Raw genomic sequence first — 26,009 nt, forward strand, 5'->3', positions numbered from 1 at the left:
AGGAGAACACAGGCTGAACTGCCACCTTGTGCCTCACTGCCTCCTCCAGGAGAACACAGGCTGAACTGACACCTTGTGTCTCACTGACCTCCTCCAGGGGAACACAGGCTGAACTGACACCTTGTGTCTCACTGACCTCCAGGGGAACACAGGCTGAACTGACACCTTGTGCCTCACTGCCTCCCTCTAGGGGAACACAGGCTGAACTGACACCTTGTGTCTCACTGACCTCCAGGGGAACACAGGCTGAACTGACACCTTGTGCCTCACTGCCTCCTCCAGGGGAACACAGGCTGAACTGACACCTTGTGCCTCACTGACCTCCTCCAGGGGAACACAGGCTGAACTGACACCTTGTGTCTCACTGACCTCCAGGGGAACACAGGCTGAACTGACACCTTGTGCCTCACTGCCTCCTCCAGGGGAACACAGGCTGAACTGACACCTTGTGCCTCACTGCCTCCTCCAGGGGAACACAGGCTGAACTGACACCTTGTGTCTCACTGACCTCCAGGGGAACACAGGCTGAACTGACACCTTGTGCCTCACTGCCTCCCTCTAGGGGAACACAGGCTGAACTGACACCTTGTGTCTCACTGACCTCCAGGGGAACACAGGCTGAACTGACACCTTGTGCCTCACTGACCTCCTCCAGGGGAACACAGGCTGAACTGACACCTTGTGCCTCACTGCCTCCTCCAGGGGAACACAGGCTGAACTGACACCTTGTGTCTCACTGCCTCCTCCAGGGGAACACAGGCTGAACTGACACCTTGTGCCTCACTGCCTCCTCCAGGGGAACACAGGCTGAACTGACACCTTGTGCCTCACTGACCTCCAGGGGAACACAGGCTGAACTGACACCTTGTGCCTCACTGCCTCCTCTAGGGGAACACAGGCTGAACTGACACCTTGTGCCTCACTGACCTCCTCCAGGGGAACACACGCTGAACTGACACCTTGTGCCTCACTGCCGCCCTCTAGGGGAACACAGGCTGAACTGACACCTTGTGCCTCACTGCCTCCTCCAGGGGAACACAGGCTGAACTGACACCTTGTGTCTCACTGCCTCCTCCAGGGGAACACAGGCTGAACTGACACCTTGTGCCTCACTGCCTCCTCCAGGGGAACACAGGCTGAACTGACACCTTGTGCCTCACTGACCTCCAGGGGAACACAGGCTGAACTGACACCTTGTGCCTCACTGACCTCCTCCAGGGGAACACAGGCTGAACTGACACCTTGTGCCTCACTGCCTCCTCCAGGGGAACACAGGCTGAACTGACACCTTGTGCCTCACTGTCTCCTCCAGGGGAACACAGGCTGAACTGACACCTTGTGCCTCACTGACCTCCTCCAGGGGAACACAGGCTGAACTGACACCTTGTGCCTCACTGCCGCCCTCTAGGGGAACACAGGCTGAACTGACACCTTGTGCCTCACTGACCTCCTCCAGGGGAACACAGGCTGAACTGACACCTTGTGCCTCACTGCCTCCTCCAGGGGAACACAGGCTGAACTGACACCTTGTGCCTCACTGACCTCCTCCAGGGGAACACAGGCTGAACTGACACCTTGTGCCTCACTGACCTCCTCCAGGGGAACACAGGCTGAACTGACACCTTGTGTCTCACTGCCTCCTCCAGGGGAACACAGGCTGAACTGACACCTCGTGCCTCACTGCCTCCTCCAGGGGAACACAAGCTGAACTGACACCTTGTGCCTCACTGCCTCCTCCAGGGGAACACAGGCTGAACTGACACCTTGTGCCTCACTGACCTCCAGGGGAACACAGGCTGAACTGACACCTTGTGCCTCACTGCCTCCTCCAGGGGAACACAGGCTGAACTGACACCTCGTGCCTCACTGCCTCCTCCAGGGGAACACAAGCTGAACTGACACCTTGTGCCTCACTGCCACCCTCTAGGGGAACACAAGCTGAACTTCATCCCGGCGATGATCGGCCTGTTCCTGGAGGTGACGCTGGTGCCCCAGCCGGACCTGAGGAACGTCATGATCCCCATCTTCCACGACATGATGGACTGGGAGCAGAGACGCAGCGGGAACTTCAAACAGGTACGACGCGGCTGTTCACGATGGAAAGAGTTATAATAAGTAATAATAAATAATGAATGAATGAATGAATGAATGAAAGATTTTTATTAAGTATAAAAACTTAAATATTTCTGTTAATTTGATATACAAAAGATAATAAAAATAAGACAACAAAAAAGAGAAACAGATAAACAAATCATTACCCTGTTCGAAAAAGGAGTAGGAAGAAGTATACACTTTTTAATTTTTTTTTTATTCCTATCCCTTTTTAAAATAATAATAATAAACTGTATTTGTATAGCACCTTTCATAAAAAGATTGCAGCTCAAAGTGCTTTACGACGGAAAAAGACGGGCATAAAATCACAGTTTTTCACATTAGGATCATCCCAATAGGCCACCTTGTTTATGGTTTGATTCAGTTTTAAAAATAGACAATAATACAATTAATACGATAGAATAGACAGAGTAAACTAGTGCAGTGCAAGCAAATAGTAGAATAGAATAGGCATAATTTGCACATTACATTACATTTACATTTTTACATTTAGTCATTTAGCTGACGCTTTTATCCAAAGCGACTTACATGTTCTGTACGACAAGTCATCAGGAAGGGCACAACTATCAGCTGAGTAACAATGTTCATCAATGTGTTGAGTGCTACAGTGTAGGTTAGTTTATTAGGACATGTGCATGATGACAGTAAGGTTAGTTAGGGTTAGACATAGAAAACCACATGTAAGTCAAACTGGAAACTACCGGACAGGCAGTACAGCTTATTTTAAAACACCTGTGCACTTCTGTTGTTTAGATCCGAGGTCATCAACTATACATCTGTCTATAAGGGCCAGCATTTTCCTAAGCAGACACAGTGGGGGCCAGACTTTCATTTTTATTTATACAAATACAATTATATATATATATATTATTATTATTATTATTATTATTATTATTATTATTATTATTATTATTATTATTATTATTATTATTATTATTATTATTATTATTATTATTATATAATTAGCCTACTTTTATTTAATATTTTCACTTACTAAATTAATGATATTATTATTATTATTATTAGCCTATATCAGTGTGAACTCTGATACTGACTCCTAACACCTATACTACAGCCAGCCACCAGGGGGCACTAGATATCTTGGCTTCACTTTTGGGGAGCTGTCCTTCCTTTGCAAGTCCTACACACGACAAACAGCGCTCTCCATGGTTTGAACAGAGGGGGCAAAAATACAATTAAGCCCTCATGGCGCAGAATCGTCCTAAATACCAGAATGTGTTTTCCCCCCTCACATTTCCTCACTTAATATTCATTAATATCCTGCATGGGATGGGAATCATTAGCAGGCCAGATGTGGGCTGACAGCTGATTGGTTCAGTGCACTGCGTGGCTGCGTGCTGAATGTGGCGCCTGTCATGTTATTTATTTTACTTGCATTTGCAGGCAATGAGGTAATAATAAAAAAAGAGGAAGCGATCCAACCTTCTTTGTTTAATCGCTGTAGAAGTCTGTTAGGTTTTCACATCTTCTCACATCTAAAAACTGTACTCTACATTAAGTGGGAGTGCTCAGCGTGTCAACTCGGACTTAACTAGAACGGAGCGCTCAGTAGAGCACAAGCCAATTGTAGGGGGCAGGGCAAGCATAGACTAATGAAAGCAGATCTCCCCGCATTATTCCTATATTACACTATTGCATACTAGTATAATACTATTACACTAGCAGACTGGTACACTATGACACTAGTACACATTAATACACTATTACACTAGCACACCATGACCCACATTATTACACTAGCACACTAGTACAATAACACGCTATTACACTAAGATGATGTTACACTAGCATGCTATTATACACCAGTACACTAGTACACACTACTAGTACACCATTAAATACTATTACAAACAAAAATATGTATATATCGTTTGCTCAAATCGGCAGCTGTCTTCAGCGTGTGTGTGTGTGTGTGTGTGTGTGTGTGTGTGTGTGCGTGTGTGTGTGTGTGTGTGTGTGTGTGTGTGTGTGTGTGTGTGTGTGTGTGTGTGTGTGTGTGTGTGTGTGTGTTTCTCTCTCTCTGTCAGGTGGAGGCCAAACTCATAGACAAGCTGGACAGCCTGATGTCGGAGGGGAAAGGAGACGAGACGTACCGGGAGCTCTTTAATAGCATGTGAGTGATGGAGGACGAGACGAATGGCAACAGAGAAATACGAGAGGGAGGGTTGGAAAGAGGGGCTGGAGGGGGTAACCTCGTTCCCAGTTGTGTCTCCTCCGTGAAATAAAGACTGGTAAAGCACTACGATCGAAAGTGTGAATTTCCGGTGTATGTACTTCCCCTGGAAGCCGCCTCCGAACGGACCAAACGTTTCCCGAATCGGCAAACAAGCTAGAACGTCCTGGTCGCGTCTATTCGAAACCCAACCGGTTCATGCTTCCGCTTCGCGTTTTGCTAATCTGATTGGCCACTGCCGTTTTTGGTGCGATCTGATTGGCCACTGACGTTTCTGGTCATGTGACATGTGCGCCCAATCCCTTTCGAAGTTGGTTAAGGTTAGAGTTTGGAATCAGGGCTGGTGTTCTATCACCATGCTCTAAGACAAACTCTAACCTTAACCAACTTCGAAAGAGTGCCTAAGCTTAACCGGCGAAAGAAAGCATGAACCGGTTGGGTTTCGAATAGAAGCGTCCTGGTTATATAGTACATTTTTCAGGCAAAGCCGTTGCAGTGGCTTAAAAACGAGGAAATATTGTGCACTTCACACGTTTCTATAATTGTTTTGTCGAAAAACCGGAAAGCCTGTAGCCGGTACTTCCTGTACTTCCGTTTTCACACTTTAGGAGGCATAGCTTTACCAGCCTATGGGGGGGGTGGTTATAAAGAGACACACACCTGTTCACATGTTTTGGTTGGAGAAGAAGAAGAAGAAAAACAATGACTCGTACATTTAAAGGTGCACTGTGTAGTTTTGCGAGAGTCAGAGAAGTAAATAGTGTGGTCGAAAATATTATCATGTTCATAGTTCTGTTATAAATACATATTCCCTGTACAGCCTTGACTGGTTAATATAGTTAACTAGTATACAACTCAGACACTAGGGTGACAGTCTTAACAGTGTTCTTAAAACAACGGCCCAGGCCCAATTTGATACAATTTGACTCATCTGAATTTCTACAGTTTCACTGTTTGGCTCATTTAAAATATTCCACAACAATTGTTTCCAAGGTATATTTTCATAACTGAATAAACATACTGTCCTCAGTGGAAAATTGGATCCCCGGAACACTGTTTGAAGCTAGAAAAACGTCCTGAAAAGTTACAATTTCATTGCTGTCATTTTACAAAGGCATGGGCCCACAATTCTGTTAACTAGGCTTTTGGTTCACAGTGCCTGAAATAATTTTTGTTTTTAAATGTATGATAATTCTAAGAAATACAGTAAATGTATTTAGCAGCCTCTGCAAATAAATCCCCCTCCTCTGAAACTGCATAGTGCACCTTTAAACAAAATGAAAACGAGTGATTCTCAGGGGTCAACCCAAGGAGTATGTATTTGTTCCATTGTAAAGCACGTTGTGTAGTACTAGAAAAGCGTTATAGAAATGCTGACATTCATTCGTCCGTCCGTTCGTTCATTCAGTCATTCATTCATTCATTCAACCCAGGCGACGTTTAAAAGGGAATGTGGTTTGGTACAGGCCAGGGATTTCCCCAATGAGGGAAAATTTAATTGTTCTGAATGCTGATTCATGATCTAGAGCAGGGGTTCTCAAACTTTTTTATACCATGACCCCATTTTATTTAGGATTATTTTTGGCGACCCCACTTTGGGTCGCAACCCGTAGTTTGAGAACCGCTGCTATAGAGTGATATATATACCAGTAGTAGACGATCGGAGGTAAGTGGCTGTGTTCCAACAGACTTAATGTCAAGCCACCTTCATCCGTCACACCTCGTCATCAACACCTCTGTGGCAAGTCTTTGTCTAATCTATCCCTGTGGCCTGAATACTTTCCACAACAAATTTGTTTTTCCGCGTCTCTGATTGGCCACGCGCGTTTCTGGTCATGTGACATGTGCGCCAATCGTGGGACCGCACGTTTTTGGATGGTTAAGCTTAGGTGCTCTTTCGAAGTTGGTTAAGGTTAGAGTTTGTCTTAGAGCATGGCGATAGAACGCCTGCCCTGATTCCAAACTCTAACCTTAACCAACTGCGAAAGAGTCGCCTAAGCTTAGTTTCAAGTTTCAAGTTTCAAGTTTCAAGTTTCTTTAATAGTTGTCATACAGTACAGAATACTTTTATACAAAATGCTTCTTACTGTTACGCTCCAGAGACTGTGCTAGACAAGATAAGTATGAAATAAAATAGTATAGCATGTAAAATAGAAGTAAAAATAGAGGTCACAATGTTCAGTATAGACATATGTACAATGTTCGATGCAGAATAGAAGTAACTGTATACTATATAGTGCAAAGCAGAAATGGGATGAGGTACAATTTAGGTACAATTTACAGTAAGGTGTACGAGTTGTAGTGCAAATCCTTTACCAATAAATATAAAGTGTGTTTAGGTGATCTAAAGTGTGGAGAGTGGGTGCTGCAGTGTGTTGTTTGTTTAAAGTGAGTGTGTGCGTGTGGATGTGTGTGCTGTGTGCATTTGATGGTTGTTGCATAGTGTTTATTGTTTTAACCAGTGATAAACTAGGCGTTAGGTAGTTTGCAGACTGTTAGACCCGGAAATAGGCGCAGAACTTGCCGTCCCACGATTGGTGCACAAGTCATATGACCAGAAACGCGCGTGGCCAATCAGAGCGCAAAACTCGAACGCGGAAACACAAATTTGTTGTGGAAAGTATAGACGCGTCCCCGTGCCCCCAGGTTTGTGCTCCTGCATGTTACAGTACATGAAGCTAGTAGATGTGTGTGTGTGTGTGTGTGTGTGTGTGTGTGTGTGTGTGTGTGTGTGTGTGTGTGTGTGTGTGTGTGTGTGTGTGTGTGTGTGTGTGTGTGTGTGTGTGTGTGTGTGTGTGTGTGTGTGTGTGTGTGTGTGTGTGTGTGTGTGTGTGTGTGTGTGTATGTGTGTGTTTCCCTGCTTTTTTTGTTGTTCTGTGCTGTTTCAGTTTTATTAGTCCATACATAGTGGCTCATTGTGTCCCAACAGTAATTATGAAGTCACACATAACAAGTCCTAACAAATAAAACATATAGTTGTATACTCAATAGATTAATCATATTCAGTACTTTGCATTGAGATTAGGAATGGTCTCATCCGTAAACACTACACAATATCTATTTTGTAAGATGGTTAACTTCAATTATATGAAATAGTAAATGTGATGTTTATTCCGTATTAGCATTGGAATCGTTTTATTTTTGTTCATTCTTTATAATTTGATGTCAAATATTATCACAAATATCTCACTTTGAAAGAAAGCTCTTCTTGGAGGCAAACAATCATCTTCAATGGAGAGGTGTCATTGAAAGTATGATTTGGGCCCAATGAAGATTAGTGATTAGTATTTGTCCCATTGTGTTTCATAGTCAATCACACATTATTATGTGGAACCGTCTTGTTTCACCAAATGTTTCATCTATGTAGTCAAATGTACTTCTACATCTTAAATGTTATACAAACTGTATATCACTTGATGATTTTAGCCCATGCTAAGCGTTTTGTTTGTACAAATAATGTAGATCTGTAAACTGGTCAAACATTTACAACCTATATTTGCTCACATTGTGATTTCCAATTAAATAAAATGTGGAATATTTTGCTAGTTAACATGGAAATGCTAATATTTATTAATGGTGATGTGGTTGGCTACTAGCATAACAAAATGGCGTATGATAATTGAATATCATTATAGACGAAACGTTAGAATAAGCAGCTGAAGAAATATGCACGACAGTGGCCTGGGATACAGATGGAGTTGTTATTATTGTTTTACCTATGAATTAAATTAAGTTCCACCAGGGTTTATACCGTTATATGTTAGGCAAGAACATTTCTATAGAAACTACAGTAAGTGGCAATATCTTGAAATTAAGCAGATCACGCCCCCCTTTCTTCAAGATAACGTTGCTCATTTTGAGAAAGTCCTTGAAATAAGTTGAACTGCAATGAGAACAAATGAAACGTTCTCACCCCATTGGCAGTTTTTCTCTCCACTCATTTTAAGAAAATTAAGATTTTTAAACTAAAGACTAGATACATGTTAAGACAAGAGACTTTTTTTGCAGTGGGTTTAATTTCTTCTTTTTCCTTTCTGTTGTATTGTTGTCCCTGCTACTAACCCCACTAACCCTCTCAACTAAACCCTGTGTGAGTGTGCGCTGGTATTAATAGTATTAATATCAATTTGTTCCGCCTCTGCTTGCCCATCCGGAGTAGCATCCCTCTGTTCGGTCCGTACCCTAGGTAAGGCACTCTCCTCCTCACTCTCTCTCTTGGTGTCGTGTGTAGTGACTCTGTGTGCGTCTGTGTGATGGGCTGGTGAAAGGGGATGGTATTGGAACTCAGGGCCGGTTTAGGATACAAGTCGTTCACAGTTATTTGTTCATTCTTGGTTTTATTATGTCTTTCTTTCGTCCGTTCTTTCTTTCTTCCTTTCTTTCTTCCCACTCTTTCTCCATCATTCTCTCTCATGTCATCCTTTTCTTTCACTCCATCACTCCATATTTTCTCTCCTCTCTCTCCCTCTATCTCTCTCTCTCATATATCTCCCTCTCTCTCTCTCTCTCTCTTTCTCTCCACTCTCTTTATCTCTTTCTCTCTCCCTCTGTCTCTCTCACTCCCCAGCCTGTTGAAGAAGATAGAGAGAGAGACGTGGAGGGAGAGTGGCATCTCTTTGATTGCTACCGTCACCCGGCTTATGGAGAGACTGCTGGACTACAGGTGGGACCACACACACACACACACTGTATTAATAATAATTGACTTTTTTACCTTACCTAATTTTATTTATTTGATGTTACTACTACTACCTTGTTACCTTGGTGTTTACATTATTGGGCGCCGTCCTTAAACGGCCAACCACGTATATATATACGTGTTCCATTTTAATATCCTACTCAATGTCACAGAGCTGTATGTTGGCTGGAGACGGCATATCCGGACTCCGAAAGTGCAGTACCGGCCAGATCCATGGTATTGGCGCTGTCTCGATAATGCAGTTTCCCTTGTTGCAGACGGGGTGTCACCTTTTTTTCACTCCGGGTTAGCTTTTCTGTTAGCCTGAAGCGAGGGCTTCAACCGATCGCCTGGAATACTTATTGCGACGCCGAATTCAGTATGCAGTAAAGGAATATAGCATCAGCCAATGGACATATCGATCTACCAGATGGCGATCAATAACTGGGAAATTCATGTTGGAATCCAACCGGCCACAGGTAAGAGCGATTTGACGTCAAATGTCAGCTTGATCGGGCCTTGTTCTCATAGCCATCCACCCGGCCAACGTATGATGTTGCAATAACGAATGCCGTTATTGGTAATTAATAATCAGAAACGACTTCCCCAGCCCCCCCCCCCCTTTCATGCATTCATGGTGGACCATGATACCGATCATATGCATTTTTATTTTTAACTCTAGTTTGTGTAGGGCCGAAACGCCAATCGATTTAACGTTATTAGCTTAGCGCCCTATAACTAGCTTTGCAGGAATTACCCTAGAATATTGCGATATATAGTTCATATTCATGACGCTATAAAATGGGAACGTATTGATGGGGGGGAAACAATCTTTATGGCATATTGAAGGGAAGGTTTATACTGTCAATTGACAATGACACATAGCAATAATATAAGATATAGATGTAGCTCTACAAACAACCTCACGCACAGTGACACCTTGTAATGAAAAGCTGGCCTCATAGAGTGGGATTAGACGGGCCCCAATGGCCATGAATGTGTTAATTGTGCAATGTCATTACCTGCAATGCCCCCTGTATTGTTGTGTATTTGACAAATAAAGAACTTGAACTTGAACACACACACACACACTAGGGTTGGGTACCAAACGAATTACGTTGGTACTACCGAGTACCTATTCACGTTAGATTTCGGTACCTTGAGAGCTGGGTTAAAAAAATAAATGTATCAACAAAAAGGAACAAATATTTCCCACCCCAAAGCAATTTACGTTTAGTATAAGGGTGTAATTTTCTGAACTTACAATTAGTTGCACTCGTACGATACAAGACGGCAACAGGAACAAAACAATACCTTGAGTCTCTGGCTTTCCTGTCTTGACTGAGGCTCCCCGCCTCAGACTAATTACTGGGCAAGATAAGTGAGAAAACTGACCGGGACTGTACCAATTGAGGCAAAATAGGGGTGCCATGCACATACTACAAACGACCACAAGATGGAGCCTTTTCCACAAATATGTATTATGTATATTACTGTCCCATCACTTGGGTCTTTGGAAAGACCGGATGAGGCCAGAGGAGTTTGATAGTATTTGCTGAGGATGGCAAGATAATGTTGATATTTCAACATTTAAATGAAAAAAAAAACATGATAAATAATCAATGTTAAAGAAACGTTGTATGGATGGGAAGGGAGATGGATGTAGGGTTGGGTTTAATTTCGTGTGGTGTGTTAAATTACATTTCCTAAATAAATAAAAAATTAAACTTGTTTTTTAATACTGAAATTTAATTGTTAGTATTACAGAGAGAGTAAAGTACAGAAAAAAGGTACTGGTACCAATACTGGATTCCAGGTACTAGTATTGGTTCAAATGTGAACGGAACCCAACCCTAACACACACTAGGGATGGGCATTTTAAAGAAAAATTCAGATCGATTGATCGCATGCTATACTTGATTGATCGTGTATTACTCGAAAAGAAAAAAAAACGTAAAAAATTCAAAAAAAAAATTAGAAATAAAAAATAAAAAAAATTATAATTTTACTTATTTTTTTCATTCACGTATATATCTTTAAGGAAACCAACAAACAGTTATATTTTATTTTTATTGATCTTTTTCCCCCTCCATTTTCCTCCGATTTTCTCCCATCCCAATGTTAGTCGTATGCCAATTCCCGATCCCCTTCCTGGTCGCTGCGCACTTACCCCCCACAGTCAGATCATCTGGGAGAGTGGAGGCTACCACGTGCTTCCTCCGACACACGTCCAGCCAATCAACCGCTTCTTTTCACCTGGCAGCGCGGATCCTCCCTGAGAGGGCGTAGCGTGTGGAAGGATCACACTATCCCACTCAGGTCCTATCCGCGCTTAGCAGGCGCCCCGACCGAACTGTAGGAGTCGCTGTTTACAACGACCCGGACCCACCCCGCCAGCTTCTCCCACCCTCTAATACAGCCAATTGTATTAGTGCAGACGGCCAGCCAAGCTGGTGACAACGCCGGAGCTGTGAGCTGGATTCGAACAGGCTCCGGGGTTGTTGACGAACGCAATCTCCGCTACGCCACCTAACCGCCGCCAACAAACAGTTATAATCTTACACATACATGTGAAAAGATATGTAAAAAATATATTAATATTTTAAAAAAATCATAAAAATTTATATATTCGATATATTTATATGAGTAATCGATGACTCACGCCCATCCCTAACACACACACACACACACACACACACACACATACACACATACACACACACACACACACACACACACACACACACACACACACACACACACACACACACACTCACAGTCACACACACATACACACGTAATGATGAAGACAAACAATTTCCACATACAGATGTAGGACTAAGTCCGTTTTCACAAATTATGTTTTCAAATCTCATCATCTAAACATTGTTTGAGTTCAGGGTTAAAGACGGTAGAGGTTGTGTACATTCAGGGTCAAAGACAGTAGAGATTGTGTACATTCAGGGTCAAAGACAGTAGAGATTGTGTACATTCAGGGTCAAAGACAGTAGAGATTGTGTACATTCAGGGTTAAAGACGCGGGAGGTAGAGCAATCGTCTGGTAATCCGGAGGTTCCCGGTTCGATTCCCACTCCTCCCGGGCAGTGTGTCGAAGTGTCCTTGAGCCAGACACTTAATCGCTAACTGTTCCCGATGAGCAGTTTGGCACCTTGCATGGTTGCCTCCGCCGTCGGTGTGTGAATGTGTGAGAGAATGGGTCAAATGTGCGAAACAATTTGTAAAGCATTTTGGATAAAAGCGCTATATAAATGCACCATTTACCTTTTATTTACCATTTAAAGACAGTAGAGGTTGTGTACATTCAGAGTTGACGACGGTAGAGGTTGTGGTAGTGAACATGTTGTACTTTTGGGGCGGCTGGGTGGCGCAGCGGACATTGCACTCGTCACCAACGCAAGAGACACCGGTCTCGAATCCGGCTGTCAGCTTTGCCTCCGGCTTGGGCCGGCCGTCATACTGACTCAATTGGCAGAGTCAGCGGGAGGGATAATCGATGGGTGGTAATCTGGTCGTTGTAAACAGCGACTCCTACTGGTCGGTCAGGGCGCCTGCACAGCAAAGACAGGAGATGGCGGGGGCAGTGTGAGCCTCCCACACGTTACACCTCGCCAATGAGAGTCCGCGCTGGCAGGTGAAAAGAAGTGGCTGGCTGCCTCCACATGTATCATGATGGGCTTCTACTCTCCCTACGACCGGCCAGTGGGGGGCACATGCGAGCAACTATCAGGACAGGGGAGGGAGAATTGGCACGAGAGGAAATTGGGATGGGAGAAAAATCACCGAAAAAGTAGGTCAAAAAAGAATATTAACTTTTTAAGGCAATTTATGATATGCTAACGTACATGTGAAACCATTTGTCTGACGGTGTCATGAAGCTATGTTTAAACGTGCAAGGTCACAGTATAAGAAACAAACTCCTGAGTGCAACTCCTTTATTTCCTACGTCTGTTGTACGTTTCATATCCCCTCTTTGTTCCCTCTGTCTGTCACAGAGACTGCATGAAGCTGGGTGAGGTGGACGGAAAGAAGATTGGCTGTACCGTCAGTTTGCTGGTGAGTCACACGGTCCTCTTTCTCCATCTAGGCTTCTCCAGGGCATCTTTGCTCAAACGTCACCTCGTACTTACAAATAGAACCAATAATTTTTATTTTTTATTTAACCTTTATTTAACCAGGAAGTCCCATTGAGATACAAGATCTCTTTTGCAAGGGAGACCTGGCCAAGATGACAGCAATAACATTTGCAAATATCAGACAGCAATAAAATGTGCGGTACATCACACAAGAACATAATAAAAGTGCATGTATACAATATACAATACATCACATGTAAACATAAAAACACAAAACAGAATAGTCTACATAATAGTAAAAGTGTACGACAGTAAAATACAGGGTAATACAGTAATTTTGCAGTTTTGCAGTTGGGACCCGACTAGAGAAAGCAGCGACATTCTTCTTGTAGGAAGTTATGTAATACAGACCTAAACTCGCAGAGGGAGACCAGGGTATCTAAGTGGATATATAGTCCTGTAGCCCATTCCATGCCCAAGGTGCGAAGATTGAAAAAGCTGTTCTTCCTAGTTCAGTGTTTATTCTCGGGTTTTTTAAATAATGCTGAATCGTGCACTGAAATGGAACTGGGGCCTTGCAACATTTGCATTTACATTGAGTAATTTAGCTTTGAGACACTTTTCTCCAAAGCCACTAACAAATTGTGTACAACACGTCAGCAGGAGGGGTACCTCTGGCGGCTAAGGGTAAGTGGTATTATTCGTCTAGCAGTGCCGAACTTGAGTGCTTCACTCCGAGTGCATAGTAAAGTATAGACACAGTAGTATAGGCATAGTAGATAGTAGTATGCACATAGTAGCATTGTACAGTGCATACTGTAATAGACAGTAAGACAATTGTTTTTCTTTTTTAGTTTTTAAGATATTGATTCAAAAAGTGTGTTTTTATTCGAAAATTGTGCGAGTTTCAGGTGTCCTGTCTGGAACAGATTCAGCCTCTGGAGAGTCGGGGGTTAAATGCCTTGCTTGTGGGCACCTCAATGGTGGTTGCTTTCGGGGGGGGGGGGGGAGCAACTTTGTTTGTCCGAGGGAAGTTGTAATTGGAGGATCAAGAAAAAGAGGGCAGGGTTTGAGACAGGTGAATTATGGTCACTTCCCTCGCCTGTAGATAAGATATTCCTTCATTGATCCCCTTGGGGAAATGCAGGTGTCATAGCAACATAGGGGAGGGGGGAGGGGAGGTACAGGTATGGGCATGGTAATAGTAGAATACATAGATATAGGCAATACAACTATAGTACATGTAAAAATAAGCAGTGTAAACAATATAATGAACTCTGAAAATAAGCATATGAGCAAGTAGGCAGTGGAACCAAAGGTGCAGATGAGGGTCTGTATGCCCTACAGTTATATTATTATATGTTACAATAAATATGGTCAATAGCACTTCTGAATATCTGAATCTGAATATATATATATATATACTATGAGTAAGTAAAGTATACAGTATACACAGGTGTAGTATACATAAGGTACCCTAACTGGCACGATATATGTTATACATTGTAGTCCGTGCAGTTTACATGGTAAGAGTCAGACACACTTAGTGGTCTGACCTAGTAATTCTCAAGTTCTGCTGCTGTTAGTTCTCCGGCTACTGGCAGTCATCCTTCCCGCTCTTGTGGAGCCTGATGGCCGCTGGTACGAGGGACTGGCCGAGGCGGTTAGTGGTGTGTCGAGGGGGTATGAGTCTGTGGCTGAATGTGCTTCTCACTATACCATTACCATTATATGATAAAACTCTTGTTAGCCCACGTTTATTGCTCAGTATTTCCACCACAGATGGTGACAACCTCTGCGATTAAGTTATTGTATGTACAAAGGTCTTAAGATTAACACTCGGCTCAATAATATTCAACAGTGTGTCGCGCTTAGAGATTGATGCCGGCATATAAAGTGCAGGTATGGTTCTTCAAATGGTGGACACCTCATTTGGGAATGAAGCTTGTTCAGTTTAATGACACTACTTCATGCATACATTATGACCTGCGGAGGACTCTTCGCCATATGAATGCTGATTACAGTGCAGCATTGGAATAGGGAGAGAGAAGGAGGTATAAATATTTTATGTAAATGTAATGTCGGGAGTCCATTAAAGGAGTATACAGTATATCAGCCATTCTCTTTATAGCTGAATTTTAAGTTAACATGCCTTCATGTTAATGGCTGTTCATTATACAGTATGCAATGCATTATGAAATAACAGGCTTTTAAACGTTTGCTATTTTCTGCAGTTTAAACGCACCCAGACCTTCACTGGCCACCTACATTATTTTATTTAAATGTGTATTATATATATACAGTATATCTTTTTTTATTTAGCCTTTATTTTACCAGAGTCCCCTTGAGATAAAAAAAAAATTCCAAGGGAGACATGGCCAAGCATGTCAGGGCTACACAGTGAAGGCATAACACATACAATACAGTAAACATGTCGTATCAATCATACATTATCATGTTTGTTTGTTTGTTTGTTTATTTACACATATAAAAACAATTACATATATAATACAATACAATCCACAAGGGATGTGTCTCCCCTAATTCCCTGGAAATTGGTGGATTTAGTACTAGCCTAATTGATGGCACTAAAGAGTTAAAAAAAAGAAGATAATAAAAGTGACCGTACGGACATATCATTCCTACCACACCAACCTGTGCTGGGGCTCGGGGGTCCTGGCGGCTTCTTAGAGCCCCCCCCCACACACACACACACGCGCGCGCAAGCGTCAGGGACCCCTTTGCACATGGTTATGTATGCTGCTGATGTTGTTGTTGGGGTTGCCTCCCAGGTATGTGTTATGTCAGTGCAGCCATTAGGGATGTCCCGATCCGATCACGTGATTTTTTATTTTTTTTACTTTTTTTTTTAAATTCAACAAACATGACCATGTTCACGTCTTAAACTCATACTGAGGCCTTGGTTTTGGTTTTAAATTGCATATCATCATTAATTTATTTATTGTCACACAGAGCAGAAGAATTTTGCCAAAACAAACGTATTTCCTTTGATTTAATTATACATCAAATGATTTATGTCAAGGATGAGGGACATCCACTAGTTGCAGAACTTGCAGTCACCTGATTTTTACAGACGATGGCGCCATTGCTCTCATGAAGCAGCAGGTTAGAGGCGGAGTTTTTAGATTACTCCGGTTGCAATGCCTCGCTTGAATGAAGTTAACTTTTCACCTGGATAACGTCAACATGTACAGTAGGGTGAATGTAATGTGAGAAATTGGGCAAAATAAATTAAAATATATATTATATATATATATTTTTTTTTATCGGATCGGGAAAGATCGGTATCGGTAGATACTCAAAATCACATGATCGGGATCGGATCGGGAGCAAAAAAATTTGATCATGACATCCCTAGTTATGTCTGTGCAGCCATGTGCAGGAGCACCTCTGCCTGTATGCAGACGGGAGGGTTAGTCGCAGCTAGTCGTCAGAAGAAGCCCAGTGGCTCTTTGATTTAGATTTTCGACAGAATATTTGTTTCCGTTTTTTCTCTGCATTTGCTGATGATGGTTAATTAATAAATTTGAGACCAAATGTCTCCGAACACAACGACCGATCACCTCTGCGTTGATTTATCAGTCAATGTTTTGATCTCAAGGTTCATTAAAGAACATTGAAAATCAAATCATCTCTCTCTCTCTTTCAGTGTTTTTTCTCAATGGCTTGATTACATTCTATGTACGTCAACCGACATCTTATTTCTCTCTCTCTCTCTCTCTCTCTCTCTCTCTCTCTCTCTCTCTCTCTCTCTCTCTCTCTCTCTCTCTCTCTCTCTCTCTCTCCCCTCTCTCTCTCAATTCAACACCCTCCTCTCTCTGTCTCTCTTTTAGAATTTCTACAAGACGGAGTTGAACAAGGAGGAGATGTACATCCGCTACATTCATAAACTCTACGACCTGCACCTGAAGGCCCAGAACTACACTGGTATGACTTAGGCATCAGCAGACTGTGGGGGGGGGGGGGGGGGGGGGGGGGGGGGGTATGATTGTAAGCATAGACCTCACAACACTCCTAAAACAGAGATGTGTTGAAATATGTGTGTGGATGTGTGTCAGAGATACAAGGTGTTCAGATGGTACGCGGGTTGTAAGAATATTGTATCTGGATCACAGGAATACAAGCGTCCACTTATACACTTTGACTCATGCATTAACCTTTTCATCTTTCTCTCATATATATATATATGGTTTCTCTCTCTATTTCTCCATCACTCTACAGGCCTCGCTATCTGTTTCCCCTCATGTACACCACATACACACACAGCTTGACACCCTCCCCCCACACGCACACACACTCATATAGCTTCTGCCTGTTCTGTACATCATATGCTATCGCACTGCATACCAATCATAGCATATCATCACAGGGTTCACGATCCACAATTTCACACCGTGCCCAATGACGATAAAGGTGCAGAGTATGATGAGCTCGGATCGACACTTGAACGAGAGTGTGGGGGTTGGGGGCTATTTCAGTATTATTTCTTGTATTGTATGCATTTATATAGATTTCTGTCTACCTGAATATTCCTGCATGTGCGTACTACTGTATGGTCTGTCTGTGGCTGTGTATGGTCTGTCTGTGGCTGTGGATGGTCTGTCTGTGGCTGTGTGTGGTCTGTCTGTCTGTGGCTGTGTGTGGTCTGTCTGTGGCTGTGTGTGGTCTGTCTGTCTGTGGCTGTGGATGGTCTGTCTGTGGCTGTGTGTGGTCTGTCTGTGGCTGTGTGTGGTCTGTCTGTGGCTGTGTATGGTCTGTCTGTGGCTGTGTGTGGTCTGTCTGTCTGTGGCTGTGTATGGTCTGTCTGTGGCTGTGTATGGTCTGTCTGTGGCTGTGTGTGGTCTGTCTGTCTGTGGCTGTGTGTGGTCTGTCTGTCTGTGGCTGTGTGTGGTCTGTCTGTCTGTGGCTGTGTGTGGTCTGTCTGTGGCTGTGTGTGGTCTGTCTGTGGCTGTGTATGGTCTGTCTGTGGCTGTGTATGGTCTGTCTGTCTGTGGCTGTGTGTGGTCTGTCTGTGGCTGTGTGTGGTCTGTCTGTCTGTGGCTGTGTGTGGTCTGTCTGTCTGTGGCTGTGTGTGGTCTGTCTGTGGCTGTGTGTGGTCTGTCTGTGGCTGTGTGTGGTCTGTCTGTGGCTGTGTGTGGTCTGTCTGTGGCTGTGTGTGGTCTGTCTGTGGCTGTGTGTGGTCTGTCTGTGGCTGTGTATGGTCTGTCTGTGGCTGTGTGTGGTCTGTCTGTGGCTGTGTGTGGTCTGTCTGTGGCTGTGTGTGGTCTGTCTGTGGCTGTGTGTGGTCTGTCTGTGGCTGTGGATGGTCTGTCTGTGGCTTGGTTTGTGTCTATACCTCTTTCACTTTGTCAGTGTGGTTGCCGCCGGCTTTCTCATCATACAGCATGTGTACTTGTGCCGAGTGCATTCATAAGCTCCAAATGACAGATATCCTTTTTGATAGATAACTACTGTTATGTGAATGTGTGTGTGTGTGTGCGTGAGTGTGTGCAAGGCCTGCAGATATGTGCATGTAATCTAAATGTAATCTAAATGTAATCTAAAACACAACGTGTGTGCAGCCCTGTGCAGACTCGCTCAGCCATGCAAGAAGATATACAGTCATAATTTGACCATCAGTCAACCTAAATGTGTGTGTGTGTCTTGCAGAAGATAACAATAATACTTTATTGTCAGTTTACACAAGGCGGATGTGATTTGTCGTACTCTTTCCACACATACATCCCTCATATGTACATTACAGTTTAGACACACACACATACATACAGTAGTACATCCATGTTACACACAGTACAATTTAGAAACACACATGCATACAGTACATCCCTCCTATGTACATTACAGCTTAGACACACACACACACATACTGTATCAGTTAGGGGTTCAGTGCCTTGCTCAAGGGCACCTCAGCAGAGATGTTGGTCACCCGCCCACTCCCCACACAGCTGGGATTTACACCCCTGTTCAGGGTTGGGAATTGAACCACTGATGTTTCTCAGTTACTCTCTCTAGGCCAACCTGAGAGACCCCTAGAAGATCATGTGTGTGCGTGTGCGTGTGTGTGTGTGTGTGTGTGCGTGTGTGTGTGTGTGTGTGCGTGTGTGTGTGTGTGTGCGTGTGTGTGTTGCAGAGGCGTCGTACACCCTGCTCCTGTATGACGAGCTGCTGGAGTGGTCTGAGAGGCCTCTGAGAGAGTTCCTCAACTACCCCATGCAGAGCGAGTGGCAGCGGAAGGAGTACCTGCATCTCACCATCGTCCAGAACTTTGACAGGGGGAAGGTGGATCGATCTATCTATCTATCTATCTATCTATCTATCTATCTATCTATCTATCTATCTATCTATCTATCTATCTATCTATCTATCTATCTATCTATCTATCTATCTATCTATCTATCTATCTATCTATCTATCTATCTATCTATCTATCTATCTATCTATCTATCTATCTATCTATCTAGATATTGGTACTAGATACAGCAGTTATATTTTTACATTCTCTCTTTCTCTCTCCTCCTCCAATGTCCTTCCCTCCCCCCCTCTCTCTCTCTCTCTCTCTCTCTCTCTCTCTCTCTTACCCCTCCCTCTCCACATTTCCATTCCTAACTCCTTGACTTCTTTGGAGGGACAGAGAGTGGCATTATTATGGAAATGAAAAAAAAATCCCTCCCGAAAAACAGTTCAACATGCCTGATCCAATCACACATTGCTCAATGTGATCATTAAAAACGCTCTCCCACTCGTTACTCACGGTCCAAATGTTTCCCGGAGAAACTCACAACCGGGACCACCTGCCAGGGGCCACCGTTGGCGGATTAAAAAGCAGCGAGCGAAGGGAAGCTTTTCATTTAATTAGCAAGAAGGCTGAGAGCCGCCTGGGAGACTAGTGCAGGTTCAGTGCTGCTGTTTGCCTGATGTTGCCGGCACGCCACAGTGCCACCCGGTGGATGGACTGCGGTACTGCGGCACCACCACAGTTTATGGGGGAAGAAAGAACAACATGAGTTCCAAGTAGGGATGCTCGATATTGGCTTTTTTACCGATACCGATATACCAATATTGTCCAATTCTTAATTTCCGATACCGATATCAACCGATATCAACCGATACCGAATACCCCCCAAACTGAATAATTTTAGGTAATTAACATTACATATGTCTTGTTGTGGAATTAACATAACATTACGCATACTTTTGACAATAAATAAAATCAGAATTTGTTCTTACTTGCTTGCCTGGGTAAATAAAGGTTATAGAAATGTAAATGTTTTTATTCTTTTTGAAAACCGATACCGATATTTTCCGATATCACATTTTAATGCCAATATCGGCCGATAATATCGGACATCCCTAGTTCCAAGCCAAGTGCAATGAATGTGCAGACATGCATGTGCAGGGGTTTGTGTCATCATGACGATGGTGATACATCGACGTCCTACCAAGATCTGCAGCACTACGACAGACAGACACGCCGGGGACAATGACAACAGGACCTTACATGCCGAGCTGAACAGCGTGGCAAACGTCACTCTCTCCATACATGTAGCTATACCACTGTGTGTAGAGCAGTGTAGTGCAGTGAAACAGCATGCAGGGCGGTGAGGGAGGATAATGGTGTCGTGCTTCAAAGTGACTTCCTTCTTCCATCTGTCTCTTTCTTCGTTTACGCCGATGGATGTGAAAGAAAGGGACGGGGGGGCGAAAGCAGATTTATAATCGGCGTCGTCTAACCACTTAGATTTCACCCGTCGGCACAGTTTAGTATCGGATCGAATTGAACAAGCAAATGTATGGATCTAAAGTATGCACGCTCACTCTCTCTCTCTCTCTCTCTCTCTCTCTCTCTCTCTCTCTATCTCTGTCTCTCTCTCTTTCTCTTGTGGTGGAAAATGTATAGTTTCTGTACCATGGGATCATAATTACATAATTACTATTGATCTACAAATCAGTGGTATCAGCTTTCCACAGATCTCTGTAACATATTAATGTTAACGGACCTCTGTGGGAAGGGTTGTGTTTATCTTCACCAAACAATATTCAAGGTACAATGTGTACAAAGCAGGACATGATGACATAACATTAAAGCCAGGTCATGGGCGGCTACGTGGCGTAGTGGGCAAGGCGCTCGCCACGAATGCGGAGACGCTGGGCTTGCCTGTTCGATCCCAGCGCTCCACATTGCTTTCAGTTTAGCTGGTCGTCCGTACTAATACACATTGGCCGTATTAGGGGGTGGGAAACTGATGGGTGGGGATCGGGTGTTGTGGACAGCGACTCCTACAGGTCGGTTGGTGCGCCTGCGCAGTAGAATCAGGAAGTGTCGGGGGCAGCGTGAGCCTCCCACGCGTTACTCCTCGCCACTGAGAGATCGAGCTGCGCAGGTGAAAAGATGCGACTGCTGTTACCTCAAGTACCGGAGGGGACTTGTGCTATGTATGACTTAGTCCACATTGCAGCCGGCTTGTGGGAGGCAAGAAACAGCGTTCGTGACAGGGGAGGGTTGAATTGGATGATACGAAATTGGGATGGGAGAAAATATAGAAAATGGAGAAAAAGTGGATAAAAAAAAAAAACATTAAAGCCAGGTCATGATGATGTAAGATCGTATGATTTGGGGGAGGACACGCCTGTTTAAACTTATCATCTTGTCAGGTGATCAGCTGTTCTTGAATGTGTATAAATATCAATGTAATATGAAAGACCGGGCTTCTCTTCCTTCTGCCGGCCCGGTCCTGTCCTATTCTGTCTTAAACTGCAGTGCTTTAAATTGAATAAACTACTGTCGATATAATTTAGACCAACCTCGTCTACTTCCTTTAAGAAGCTCCAATTCTCTCTCTCTCTCTCTCTCTCTCTCTCTCTCTCTCTCTCTCTCTCTCTCTCTCTCTCTCTCTCTCTCTCTCTCTCTCTCCCTCTCTCTCTCTCTCTCTCTCTCCCTCTGCCTCCATCAGTGCTGGGAGAACGGCATCATCCTGTGCAGAGAGCTGGCCGACCAGTACGAGTCTTACTTCGACTACAGGAACCTCAGCAAGATGAGGGTGAGTCACCCACAATGCATCTGGTTCCTGGATATCCCTGGATATAGTTCACTTGTTAGTATTTGGTATCGGTTGTTCTTCTGTGTGATGCACTCGTGGTACTGTGAGGGGCGGGGTTCTGTGAGGGGCGGGGTTCTGTGAGGGGCGGGGTTCTGTGAGGGGCGGGGTTCTGTGAGGGGCGGGGTTCTGTGAGGGGCGGGGTTCTGTGAGGGGCGGGGTTCTGTGAGGGGCGGGGTTCTGTGAGGGGCGGGGTTCTGTGAAGGGGCGGGGTTCTGTGAGGGGCGGGGTTCTGTATGCACTCGTGGTACTGTGAGGGGCGGGGTTCTGTGAGGGGCGGGGTTCTGGGTGGGGCGGGGTTCTGTATGCACTCGTGGTACTGTGAGGGGCGGGGTTCTGTGAGGGGCGGGGTTCTGGGTGGGGCGGGGTTCTGTATGCACTCGTGGTACTGTGAGGGGCGGGGTTCTGTGAGGGGCGGGGTTCTGTGAGTGGCGGGGTTCTGTGATGGGCGGGGTTCTGCGAGGGGCGGGGTTCTGTGATGGGCGGGGTTCTGCGAGGGGCGGGGTTCTGTGATGGGCGGGGTTCTGTGAGGGGCGGGGTTCTGTGAGGGGCGGGGTTCTGTGAGGGGCGGGGTTCTGTGTGGCGTCTCCTGAAGAAGACACAATGAGTTTTGTCTTCATTGATCCCCTTCTTGGGGAAACCCACGGGTCACAGCAGCACTGGGGGGGAGGGGAGGTACAGGCAGGGTAATAGAGACGACAATAAAAACTAAATAAACATGAAGGTCTGATCTGCTGGACAGGTAAGACACATATACTGTATATACTGTATTGATACTAATGCAGGTACTGTATATACAGCCCCCCCCCCCCCCCCTGGTATAATATACAGATTATATCCTAAATCAACCCCATGTACAAATACATATAGCTAACATAAGTCTACTCTGCACAATGTACAATACTCCATACTGAGTCTTAGTCTTCAGCTTCCATCTCGTCCTCCTATCCGCCACCACCTCTAGATCCACTCCAGTCTGACTCCCACTACAGAGCTGACCTTCCCCACCAGCTTGTTCAGTTTGTCGTTTTGGTGACAGTTGGTCAGCTCTTGACAACCCCCCCCCCCCCCCCCCCGCCCCTAGCATACCATGGTGAGAAAGAGGACGCTTTAAATGTAAAGGACTAATTCTGGTATATGCAACAAAAAAAATATATATAAATATGGCAAATTAAAGACATTATAATTCTTTTTTTGTGACCAACTTTTTATTTTATATTTTTTTTTAAACAAGTTCAGAGGAAAGAGACATTCACATCAGCATTTCATATTAATTCCCACAGTGGCATAAAAAAGTGTCTTTTCAGTATAGATTGTCCGTCAGTATAGTCCTGTACTGTGTAGCCTGCCTGTTTGCAGTTGTGACAGTCTTTTCCTCTGTTCTGACGGTCCTGTGTGGCTGCAAGACGGCCCAGGTCGCCTCTTAACCCCCCTCCCAGCCCCCCAGGTTCACATAGAGACAGCCCAGGTTGCTTCTTAACCCCCCTCCCAGCCCCCCAGGTTCACATAGAGACGGCCCAGGTCGCTTCTTAACCCCCCTCCCAGCCCCCCAGGTTCACATAGAGACGGCCCAGGTCGCTTCTTAACCCCCCTCCCAGCCCCCCAGGTTCACATAGAGACGGCCCAGGTCGCTTCTTAACCCCCCTCCCAGCCCCCCAGGTTCACATAGAGACAGCCCAGGTCGCTTCTTAACCCGCCTCTTAACCCCCCTCCCAGCCCCCCGGGTTCACATAGGCTGCGGTTACACCTTTCGTATCATTTCGTATTGTTTTCTTATACGTATCGCCGCGTATCGCCGCGACGTCATGCGCCTCGAGTCACACTTTCGTTTTTTTTTTCGTTTTTGTCAGCCGAGCACACTGATGTAGTACACTGCCAAAGCAGTAGGTGGCAGTAGGTGGCAAACATGAAGGCAATTTCAACCAATCAGAACGAATGTGCCAATACACTTCCTGGTGGAAGCTCCAGCAAAGAAAATGTCAATAAGGCAGGCGCCTATGCCGCGCCACCATCTTGCTCAATGCAGCAATAATTTTTCAGCAAAGCCTAATAAAAGTGCAATAAACAAAACGGATACATTCACTGTGTGTTCTGCCTGTCATTTGTTGATGAAACAAAACTACCATCAACACAAGTGACCACCAAGAGCGGATAGTTTAGTCTAAAAAACGATCGGTAGCATTGTTAGCTGCATGCTAACGTCAATGGAGTATGCCATTATAACAATATAGCATTGTGGCTAGAAGCTAACGTTAGCTCACGCTACTTAGCCAGCATCAAAACTGATGATATCGCGAGCTATCAGTAGTTAGATAACATTAGAGACAACGCTGTGTGTATTAAACAAAGGTGAATAGATGACTGGGCCATTTTGTTTAATGCTTGTTAAGTTGAAAGAGGAACTCTGAGCTAACAGGGTCTGAATCCTGATAGCTCACGTTAGCCAGCTGCTCATGCAATCGGTAATGCTAGCAGAATGAATGGATGTAAACTTTATTTAACATATTGCATATGGGTACAATACAATACGGCTCAATACAAACAATTGTTAAGGGAATGCAGACTGTTGTAGCTTGGACTGGGGTCCTTATAACAATAACTTGACAACACATGGTAGCTGAAGCTATTTGGGCTATGTCCCAAACACACACACTGTTGTCACCGGAAGGGCACGCAGATGGTATCTACTGCGCATGGGCGTTTTCGCAACAACTGCTCCGTGCTGACTACACGCTGTTGTCGAAGCGTTTTTTTTGCGTATCTCCAAACGCAAACACAATTTTGCGTTTCAGCCGTATCCACAAAAAAACGCCAAAAAAAGCATTTCTGTGTAGATAGGACATCAAACGTCGTCAAAAACGTATAAAAAAACGCCAGGAATACACTAGTCTAACCATAGCCATAGAGACGGCCCAGGTCGCTTCTTAACCCCCCTCCCAGCCCCCCGGGTTCACATAGAGACAGCCCAGGTCGCTTCTTAACCCCCCTCCCAGCCCCCCGGGTTCACATAGAGACAGCCCAGGTCGCTTCTTAACCCCCCTCCCAGCCCCTCAGGTTCACATAGAGACGGCCCAGGTCGCCTCTTAACCCCCCTCCCAGCCCCCCAGGTTCACATAGAGACAGCCCAGGTCGCTTCTTAACCCCCCCCCCCCTCCCAGCCCCCCAGGTTCACATAGAGACGGCCCAGGTCTCTTCTTAACCCCCCTCCCAGCCCCCGGGTCCGCATAGACATTTTAGGGGAAGGGGGAAACCATGATGCATACATGTATAGGATTCAATTAAATACAAATACATCTTAATTGTGTTTGTTAGATAACCTCTAATCCTGTTACAAAGTAATAGGGAAAAATACAATAAAATTTTTTATATTTTTTGAAATACAACACAGTAAACAGGAAAAAGCTAACATTATAATTCTAATTTGTATCTTTATTCTGGATACGCACAGCTAGATTAAAGATTCAAGAGTTTTATTTGTCACACAAGACATGTAGTGAAATGTAGGTGGCCATGCCCGCCTAGATTGTGTAAAAATACAAATAATAACAAATAAAAGAAATACACATGATAAAAAAAAAAAGTCATAAGAATAAAATACAATGCTATGCTTTATTTACGGCTCAATTATCCACAAAACAAATCTAACGTAATGGGTCCAAGCTTCTGTCTGCGTACAAGCCCTGAAATCAATGCTGAAATGTACTCTCGGTGCATCGCAGCGGCGCTAGCGGCCAGAATTCATCTTCCCCTTCCTGTCTGTTTGTCAGATGATGGAGGCGTCTCTCTACGACAAGATCATGGACCAGCAGAGGTTA

At 44.4% G+C, this 26,009-nt stretch overlaps 1 protein-coding gene across 1 annotated transcript in view; it reads left to right on the plus strand.

The window, feature by feature from the left end:
• dock4b (dedicator of cytokinesis 4b) overlaps positions 1-26,009 on the plus strand; it is a gene marked incomplete at its 3' end in the record, with an annotated part of 397,129 nt that overhangs the window by 272,412 nt on the left and 98,708 nt on the right. The window contains 9 exon segments of the mRNA XM_084331105.1: positions 1,928-2,076; positions 4,161-4,246; positions 8,466-8,492; positions 8,874-8,969; positions 12,998-13,058; positions 16,933-17,026; positions 19,230-19,378; positions 22,051-22,137; positions 25,962-26,009. The exon segment at positions 25,962-26,009 is cut by the window's right edge and continues 57 nt beyond it. Coding sequence (XP_084187231.1) covers positions 1,928-2,076; positions 4,161-4,246; positions 8,466-8,492; positions 8,874-8,969; positions 12,998-13,058; positions 16,933-17,026; positions 19,230-19,378; positions 22,051-22,137; positions 25,962-26,009 — 797 coding nt within the window.

The sequence above is a fragment of the Notolepis coatsorum genome (genome assembly GCF_963971535.1).
Source record: "Notolepis coatsorum genome assembly, chromosome: 15".
NCBI lineage: Eukaryota > Metazoa > Chordata > Actinopteri > Aulopiformes > Paralepididae > Notolepis > Notolepis coatsorum.